This window comes from Balaenoptera physalus (genome assembly GCF_965194825.1).
Source record: "Balaenoptera physalus genome assembly, chromosome: 15".
Classification (NCBI taxonomy): domain Eukaryota; kingdom Metazoa; phylum Chordata; class Mammalia; order Artiodactyla; family Balaenopteridae; genus Balaenoptera; species Balaenoptera physalus.
Window position 1 is genome coordinate 37644347 of NC_138894.1, and position 10248 is coordinate 37654594.

At 47.7% G+C, this 10248-nt stretch overlaps 1 protein-coding gene across 1 annotated transcript in view; it reads left to right on the top strand.

Annotated features, from left to right (window-relative positions):
• ADD2 (adducin 2) overlaps window positions 1–6760 on the top strand; it is a 110408-nt gene extending 103648 nt beyond the window's left edge. The window contains exon 16 of the mRNA XM_082426012.1: window positions 112–6760. Coding sequence (XP_082282138.1) covers window positions 112–419 — 308 coding nt within the window. The 3' untranslated portion in view covers window positions 420–6760. The remainder of the gene's footprint in view (window positions 1–111) is intronic.
• The last annotated feature ends 3488 nt before the right edge of the window (window positions 6761–10248 follow it).

Consider the following 10248-nt stretch of genomic DNA (forward strand, 5'->3'; position numbering starts at 1 on the left):
TTTGCTCTAGACTTCCTTTATATAATTGCCTAGAAATGGTTCTGTTAGCCCCAGGTTGAAGCTCTCGCCTGAATGAAATCTTATGGGTCACGTCTTTGGATCTTTTTCTAGAAGACGCTAAGAAGACGGAAACAAGCAAAGCCACCACAGAGCCGGAAGCGACGCAGCCAGAAGGAGTGGTGGTCAACGGCAGGGAGGACGAGCGGACGGCAGAGGACATCCTCAGCAAAAGCCTCAGCCGGATGACCACCAGCGCCGACACGGATGTCGATACCTCGAAGGACAAAACAGAGTCAGTCACCAGCGGCCCCATGTCCCCAGAGGGCTCGCCTTCCAAGTCTCCCTCAAAGAAGAAGAAGAAATTCCGCACCCCGTCCTTCCTGAAGAAGAGCAAAAAGAAGGAGAAAGTGGAGTCCTGATGCGCAGTCCCCTGGGGCTCCCATCTGCGTCCTCCCTCCCCTCCCTCGCCGTCTCCCATCTCTGTCCCTGGAAGCACGGGGCCAAGGAGGGGTCGAATAGGCCCTGGATCACACTCTGATGGGACACTTAGAGATTACCCCACCAACCCCTCATTTTACCGTTGCCCCACAGAAATCAGGTGACTTTCCCAAGGTCATGCAGCTGGTTCGTGGCGGAGCCTGCCCTGGAAGTCAGGTCTTCTGGCTCCCAGCCCAGTGCTCTTTCCACTGCACGACACTGCCTCGCTGTGGGCTGCCCTTGTGAGGACGCTGCCCCCGATCTGAGCCTGGGGCAAGGGGCCAAAGTCAGCCGCAAGCTCTCACAAATCAGACCCAAATCAGACAGGTCGAGGCTTCCCTGAGCAAGGCCCTTGTCCTTGCGTGAACCCAACCTCCTGCTCACGGAGCTGTCACTATGTTTAGAAACCTCTCTTCTCTTTCCCATAGGGTAACTGCCCTGCTGCTCACAGTAACCACACAAGTGGACCCGTCCCCTCCACCAGAAGTTAATCCTTGTTCCCAAGGGCTGATGGCTTAGCTTGTGCTCCCCCAACCACTAACCCCGAGCTTTCTTCATGGAACCTCTGGAATGACGGCCGGAATTGTTGTAAGAGAGGGCAGACGTGAGGGCAGCCAGATCAGCCACAATGTGGAGGATGGTTCGATCAATATAAGAAGCCAGGACCTTGACCCATTTGAATTGTGCATCTCAGGCGCTTCAAAACTAAAACGAAATTTAGCTTAGGAAAAACTTCTGTCATGAGCAGGGCCGAAATTTGGGGAAATTTCGATCCTCTGTTGGCTTTGGGCTGTACAAGGAGGACCAGGACAGTGTGGATATGCGATGCCTTTCAAGCATTGCCTGACTCTCAGGGCGGCACAGCTCACTCTGTCCCCCTCCGGTCCGGCATCTGGGATCCCCTGACCTTCCCTTAGACCTAGAAGCCCTGGCTCACAGCCTGGAACTGGCATCTTACCCTTGGCTCCTTGACCTTGGCTCCTCTGGGTTCTGACTCAGTCACTCTAGACCCAGCAGAGGAGAATGAGGTGAGCCCTTCAGGATTAATCCTCTCAGACCAGCTCTCAGAGAAAGGCTTGGGTGTCCCTGGCCCTGTCACTGTCTGCCCGTCAATCCTGGGGCCTGTAAGAGCCACAGCTATTTTTTTAGATGCTGTCACTATCTTTTCATACTCTTCCCTGTGGCTTTGATTTATGAGCACCATTGACTCCTAAAAAATAGACAATCCATTCTCTTTAAAGCACAGTGTCTTCAAAGAATATTTTCCCTTTCTGTCCTGAATATTGTCAAAGTATTTTTGAAAGTTCTTAATCATAGTTTTCCATTTTTGAGCACTTACTACAACACACACACACACACGCACACACACACACACACACTGTGCAGGCTTCACATACACTATATCCTTTAACCCTCGTGATAATTCTGTGATGTGGGTCAGATTATTCCCATTTTATGGGTAAGAGAACTGAGCTCCCCAAAGGATAATTGACTTGTTCCAGTGACTTGGCTAGAAAGATTCAGAGCCTGGATTTGAACCCAGGTCCGTCTGAGTCCAGAACCTTTGCACTTAACAGCTATGATGATCAGAAAACTTTAATCTCCGAGGGTGGTTGTTTTAGTCCTGGACCGTTTCGTTTCTGTGACTGGTCTCCACTGCATAATGTTAGCACTTGAAGTGAAGGTAGGAAACCACCTGTGTTCTCCCCGATCAGCGCACAGTAAGTTCCTGGTGAATGTGGGCTGTGACAGGGCCAGTGTGGACCTCTGACAAAGGAGAGGCCAGAGCCTTCTGGTTGGGGCAGGAAACACCATCATCATTGGGCTATTTCTTGAGAAGGAAGGAAACTGACACATGACTAAGGAAAACACAAATACTGTGTGTCCCTAGAGCAGATTCCTAACTGCTACCCAGACCCATCTCTCTGTTCTGCTTCTGATTGAGTCAAGTCTTGTGACGGACAACCCAAGACAGAAAAGTCTGTGATACGGCAGATGCCTTTCAAAGCCACTCCTTTGATGCCTTCTTTTAAAAAAATGAAGATTTCACATTCATTCATTCATCCCAATATTTGTTAAGCATCCACTAAGCAGCAGGCATTATGCTGACATTAAAAGAAAACAATCATTGTGACTAGAAAAATCAGCAGCAGGCAGTGTTAAGAGAAAGGTAGAGGGGACCAAACCACTGATGCAGCTTTTTATGTTTGGGTGGTTGTCGCTCAGAGATGATGTCAACAGACTCTTTGCTTTCAACACATTCTCTTTATTCCCTTTAAAACAGGAGGCCTCATTTAGGTGAACATGCCAGGGCCTTGCAGGAGTTTATGCCATGGGGCCACCTCATATCCATCCATCTGTTCTTTCCCCATGCATTCAAAAACCACGCATGAGCTTAGGTCATGGACCAAGCTTGAGGGCAGGACATGGTCCCTGCCTGAAGGAGGTTCCTAAGTCTAGGAAGAATGTAAACAAGTTACAGAACGGGCAAGGGTGCAGAGGAGGTGTAAGGAAGCGTTGATTGGCTATCTTCCAGGCCAGAGAAACCTTCCTGAAAGGAGTGAGGGTTAAGTTAGGTTTTCAAAACAAAAAGGAATTTTCCAGGAGGACAAGAGGATTAGTAGGACACTGGTGATGAGGGACGAGCACGTGCAAAGGCACGGAAGCATGAAATGCCATGACGCGTCCGTGGAGTAATTCAGTGCGGCCGGGACAGAAAGTGTGAGTCAGGCGATGAGGTTCACTTCACAGGTGGGCAGGGGTGGGTCATAAAGAAACTTGTAGAAGGTGTGGGGGAGTGGGACTTTATCATGAACGGGGTTTGGAGCTGCTGAGGGCTTGTGGTCAGGGTAGATCGTGAGCAGGTTGCATCTTAGAAAAATTCCTTTGGTGACTGAGCGGAGAACTGACTGCAGGGGGCAGCGCTGGAGGCATGGGAGGTCTCCGCAAGGAGGCCTTTCGGAAACTGGAACGGATGTCGTGGCCTGCCTTACACCGCCTTTTCCTTTATAGCAAATAGTGAGCTGGGAGCACAGAATTCATTCCCATGACATTCTTTGGATAAGGCATCTGAAGAGAGCTTTTCAACAAGGAGAGGGAACTATTCAGAGCGCTAATGCTCAGCGCAGCTTCCAGTTCTGTTTTGTCTCGGTGTAGAGTTGCTGGGAGAGCTGTCAAGTCACCCTGCCCATTTCTCCTCCTCTTGCACGTATAGGATGCGGCTGGCATGGCTCCAGGCTCGAGGCCAGGCGCTGAGTGCTGCTGAAGCAGATGTGCCATTCAAACAAGACCACAGGCTCTTAGGGTGAGAGGAAGGGACTTATTCTTTGGCTCTGAATAAAAGTTGGCTGAATACTTTGGCCAGTGTCTGTCTGGAGAAAAATGTACATGTGAGGAGCTCAGCATTGTTAGGTGATAGGATGGTTTCTAGTAAAGCTTGGATATGCTGTGGAAAAGGATGACAAAATGTGGACAAACACGTTATGTTATAGATGCTGAGCTGAGGAGTGGAGAGGTTTCTGAGCCTGTTTCCTTGGGAAGAGGGGCAGGGGTGGGAGTGCGGAGGCAGAGGTTGTTACAGAGATGCAAGCTTGGCGCCAGTCACTCCCCCTGCACTGGTGACCGGTACCCAGCAGTGATGTGTGAGGACCATCCACACCACGTGACCTTTCCTCAAACTTTGCAAAAAGCACTGCCAAGAGACCAGCCCAGATCTGGGCTCCATAAGAGCCTCCTGGCCTGCAGGTGACCCAAGTCACAGTCCGACTTCAGCCAGGTTATACAGATGAAAATAACCTCCCTCAACCCTCCTGTAAGGAAAATGGGGCTCTTCCTCTGCAGGCAGATAAATTCTTTTCAAAGAACTTGAGTGGATTTGGATGAGAAGTCTGGTCCAGTAAGAGCCCCACTGGAAAGCATCACCCTTATACCACTGATTGTGTGCTCTGAGCCTTGCATCCTGCTCCCTGTCCAGTAGTGTCACCCACTCCTGAACGTGGCAAGACAGTCATGCAGATGTCATTTGGCACTGCCATCACAGAGGACTACTACCCTTGTCAACACGGGAAGAAGTGCTATGAGGTCACTTCTCTGGTTGCCATGGATTTGAAAGAACCATTCACCCAACATCACAATTCACTTCTGAAAGCCTAAAAAAATGAAAAGGAAGTGTGGATTTCTCCATGGGGTAGTCAGAGGGGCAGATAGACACACAGCCTACCCTCGGCCTCTGTGCCATCTGTTGTACCGGTGTGAATTTTATGCTCTAGTTCCAGGCAGGAATACTCAGTTTTTGACTGTTGAACAAATGAGAAAAACTACAGCCGTTCCCCTGGGTACTGGTGCAGGTCGGCAGCAGTACTCGAGGTGGTTGCCACATTGCATTTGCCTCTCCGAGCACAGAGGAAGCGGGTCTGTTAAAATCTTCTCTACCATATGAGCCCAAGCGAACTCTCTAAGACAATAACATTCAAAGAGTCTGAGAAGAAATGAAGGAGGGGACAAATCTATGCAAATCTATGCTCTCCACACCCGCAGAAAGGACAGGGCTCCCCACAATTAAAAACGTGATGGGACATTATGTCATCACTGATCCACATCTATTCTGAGAGGGATACTTTAAAAAGTCAGAGACCTGAACCGACTCATGAAATATGCTCACTGGATGTTCATCTGTGGGCAGTTCCACTGGTGCCACAATATGAAAAAGCGTGCACAGTACACAGTAGAGTGATGAGTTCCAGACGCCCCATCTAAGCAACCTGTCCAGTTGGACGTGGATTCCTTTTTGCCGGAACTAAGAGTGCACATGTAGAGCTCTGTCGCCAATGCACACCCAACCCTGTTAGCCTCCCGTGGTGAGAAGTCACCTCACCCAGGCTCCAGTGTGGGGTTTCAGGCGGGGTGTCTCTCTTGAGTGGAGAAAGCGCCTTTCATCATTTTTATGTAGAGAGGCTTCTCTTTTTAGGAATGATTAGGAAGCATCTCTGGTTGGGGGTTTTCTTAAAAATACAGAAGCTATGGTTTGCGTTGGTTTGTACTTACGTGGTATGAAGTTTTGCCAAATTAATGTTTGGTGCCCTTTGCCTTCAAGCTTGCCCCCAGAGTTGGGCCGTCACTATGAGACATTGGGGCCTGAAGATGGAGGAGAAGTGGTCACCGTTACTGGCACAGGGAGGGACTCAGGTGGAGCTGGAAGCAGAGTCTCGCTGTGGGGAGTTACCAGCCAGTAGCTTTCCCTGTGTAGTCGGCCCTTGATTTTTCTCACCCACTGTTTCCAAGCAGCAGGGTGAGGCCCGCTGTGACGTGGCAAATCCCCTATCTTTAGTGTGAAGAAAATGGTTTGAGGGCTTAGGGGGTGGGAGGAGAATAGCAAGAAAAACCCTAAACTCTTCTCCCCTCCAACAAATTATCTTGCATAATTTTGAGAAGCGCAAAGGCCAGATCTTCTCTGTTAAAGTGAACCAGAAGGAGGAAGACAGTTGGACCAAGGACAGAGGGGCTACATTTAAATACATCAAAGGCTCCCTAAAATGGGAATATATTTGGGGGACCTCACCCCCACCTTTCAGCTGCACCCCATGCCTATCGGTCCTGCTTTGTGGGTGATTGATCTCCACCGGCTGCTCCACCTTTAAATTCCTGTAATCTACGCTACACCGCTGAGTCCCACGTCCTTTCTCAGGAAGAGGAGGAGTGGGGAGCAGAAATGGTCCTGAGCCCGGCTCACCTGGTGGTGGAGCACACGGGGGTCTAGGTAGAGTGCTGTGTTCTCTAGAGCTGTGGACGGTTTCGGTGAAATGTCTGTGTCTGACAATCGTCTTCCCTTGTACATACATGGTCTGTGTTTAGCTTTTCCTAGTATTGTGAAGTTTCAAATAGGGGTTCCATGCAAATACTCTTTCTGCTACTGAAAAGCCAGCCCCCCGGATTGTGCATCTTCCCCACGAGTGGTTTTGCCTTTACGCTAACACTTTTTGAGCCACTGATGTGCAGATTGATTCGTTTCTTGGGCTTTTATTTTGCAATTTTATATATATATACACACATTATATATATAATATATATATATATTTATGGGTTGGTTTTGTACAGTTTTCTGTTTGAATCTCTGAGCACCAAAGCTGCCCGCGGATTGTCAAGAGAACTTTCCAAAGCCACTTCCTGAGCCCCCCGCTGCTTTGGTGTTTGTGGTGCCGGGTGGTATCTGTGGCCGTGGATTTCTGTATGTACGTGCTGTCTTCTCACCTGCAGATATTACCCTAGTAAATCTACTGTGCTTGGCTTCCCGGTGTGTGACCCATCTCTGTCAGCCACCCAGTTCTTCCAGCTCCCTGGGGAGCAGAAACCAGAGAGGGGCTCCATGTACAGACACTTTTATCCTGGAAACCTCACGCGTGGAAACCTGGACATACGAATCATTGAGTTCTGACTAGGGTGGGAGGTAATAAAATGCTACGGTCCTCTGAGAAGGGAAAGGCCGGGTGGATTTGCAAACAGCTCTGTGGAGGAAGGTCAATTTAGATGGGTTGGGATGGGGAGGGGTTGCAGAAACAAACATGTGGGTGGGCCCCGTAGGGAAGCAGCAGGAGCCGGTTCACAGGCTGGAACAGAAAGAGGTGTCAGGCCAGGATCAGAGGGCTGGGGAGAGCTAAGATGTCACCCCAAAGGGCAAAAGGGGAACAGAGATACTAGAGGAGAGGAAGAAGAGGAGGAAAGAGCCATTTTGCCCCCTCCCAACTCTTCTTTACTCAAATAAGGAGCCCAGTGTTTATGGAGGGTCCACACACATCAGTCAGGAGCTGTTTTAGTGTGTTATACGTAGCACCTCATTTAATCCCCATAAAACCAGAAGGGCGATCCTATTATCATTACCCAGTTTACAGATGAGGAAACAGGCTCAGAGATAAGAAAACTGTCATAAACCACAGGTTAACATGTGGTGAAGACCAAATTCAAACCGAGGTCTTCTAGGTAACCAAGTTCTTCCCACTACTGCCCATTGCCCAGTGTCCTGAGCAAAGAGACCTCTACAGAAGCAGATCCGATCATCACGCCCAGGCCCACCTGTTCCAAAAAATGCAGTCTCCTGCTGCATCCAGGTGCCCCAAGGCCCCCACAGGCTCCCCCCAGGAGCCGAGGTTCTCCCCTGCCCCAAAGCCATCAGTTTCTCCTCTCCTGAAGTCACCAAGAAAACTGCCTGTAAGCAGCACAACGTCTCAGCTCTTGTCTTCTCACAGCTGCGTGCACTGATCAGGCCAGGGACCATAGTCAGTGTGCTGACAGCGCTTTATAAGGCTGGCTGCAGCTGAAGGTGCTGATGCAAATGCACAGGTTGAACAACTCCCCACCCCCGCATCCTCCTCCTCCTCCTCCTAAATTTCTACTGCAAGGACAGAAGGGATCCAAACATGGGAGCAGAGTGCCCTCTACCGGCCAGAAACGCTGAGGAATATCTTCAGAGTATATAGTGCTGGAGGGAAGATCTAGGGTCAACCAATCGCGTGAGAAAGGAGAGCCTGCCTGGAGAGGAGGGTGAAAGGACCCGCAGTGGAAGCCAGCTAGCTGATAGCAGTGAGGGACACCTGGGACACTGGGGAAATGCTGGGGGAGGGCAAGCCTGGCCTCAAGGCAGAGAGCCAGGTGGAGGATTCACACAGCTGGAACCCTGTTTGCAAGGTCTGGGTAACAAGGGGAGAGAGGGGATGCCTCAGCCCCAGGAGCCTGGCAAGGGTCAGAGCGCCAGGACCCCCCACGAATGCCGGCTACTCGCATAAATATGAAAAAGGAAATTTTCAGCCAAGTTTTGCGGATTCCACTGCTGCCACACACAAAATCTCTAATCTGACAAAATGTAACCATTAGAAACGGAAATCTTTCCTTCTCTCTTCCTTTGGACCTTCGGACGGGGAGCCACACATCTCTGACGGGAACCATCTTTAATCTGATAGAGATCGAACCCTTTCAGGAATAAGCATGGAGAAAAATAGTGCGGTAATGATTTAGTAGTTCAAAAGCAGGAGCCAGTCTGAGAAATGGGGAGAGATGCTCCTCAATGTAGCTGAGTTACTGCAAAAAACAAGAAGAAGGTTAAGAAAATCTTTATTAATATCCGCTTATCGGAAAAGACTAGCCGGTCATGAAAAGGGAGCACTTTAAACTAAGAAAAAAAATTTTTTTTGATGATGAGAAACAATGCCGTATTTTAAAACGAGGCATGGGCAGTCAACAGCAGGTTGAATATTGTTGATGAATGAGGAGAGCATAAAGATATGTTTAGACAGGTAAGGATCCCAAGCCCAGCACCGGAAAAAATTAGCCAATCATGTGTCCAGTTGACTGGGAAATCAATATAAGTAAATAAGAATGGGAAGGACATGGGATTAAAAAATGGTCGTGAGCAATTAAATCAAACAAATTTATACCTAAGACTAGTTTTTCATTGTTAATTTAACAAACTTAAAGCAATTGTTTAAAAAGTAGCTATTGGAGGGCTTCCCTGGTGGCGCAGTGGTTGGGAGTCTGCCTGCTAATGCAGGGGACACGGGTTCGAGCCCTGCTCTGGGAAGATCCCACATGCCGCGGAGTGGCTGGGCCCGTGAGCCACAATTACTGAGCCTGCGCGTCTGGAGCGTGTGCCCCGCAACGGGAGGGGCCGCGATAGTGAAAGGCCCGCGCACCGCGATGAAGAGTGGCCCCCGCACCGCGATGGAGAGGGCCCCCCGCTTGCCGCAACTGGAGAAAGCCCTCGCACGAACCGAAGACCCAACACAGCCAGAAATAAATAAATAAATAAATAAATAAAGTAGCTATAAAACACAGCTTTTAAAAAAAAAAAAGTAGTTATTGGAATACACACACACACACACACACACTTGGAACAGCAGAGAAGTAAAATATGCTAAATTTATCATTATTGATGAGAGGGATCTAATAGAGTTTTTTTTTTTTTCACACACACACACTGTATTTTATTTTTACAAGAGATAAATAGACTGACACCAAGCATTGTAAATGGATGACCACAACAAAAGCAACAATGATTGCAATTACCAAACACGAAACACACTCATACTATGTCATAATATTGACATTCAGTCCAGTAATCCTCCACTGTAACAGCTCCTTTACTTTGCAGTGAAAATTGATTTGTATATTCTTTGCCTCTGAGTCCTTGTGGGATTTTTTTATTTTATTCAAACAGAAAGTCACAAAAATTATAATCATCCTCATCAGTTCACTCAGTCCCATGTAATTAATTTTTTTTTTCATCTTGATCTTTTGTTAGCACTTTTATGAATTCATCAGTTTTTCATTAGAGTTCTGAAAATGCTTATTCATTCAGTTCAGCAGTACAGTCAGTTACCAGAAACTGTACTTGTCAGAGTCTTTTCCATGAATTCCTTGAAGATGAAACCCTTTTATAGGAACATTTTTGCGAAAGCATCAGAGTACACCCAGAACTGTCTGTAAATGACAAAAGACTTAAAAATGACCACGGTTTAAGTTTTGATGAAAGTTCATAATAATGCAATTGACAAGGAAATTTAGTTATTTCTGAGATATACATTTAAAAGTAATAACTAGAATTATGACTTATAACATTATACCAGAACATATAAGATTTTTATAAATTTCATGTAATGTCTGAAACATTTATATTAACATATTTCCATACAAATAACCCAAAGAAAGTTTAGTATTAGTTGTTTTGTTTGTTTGTTTGTTTGTTTTATACTGCAGGTTCTTATTAGTCATCAATTTTATACACAT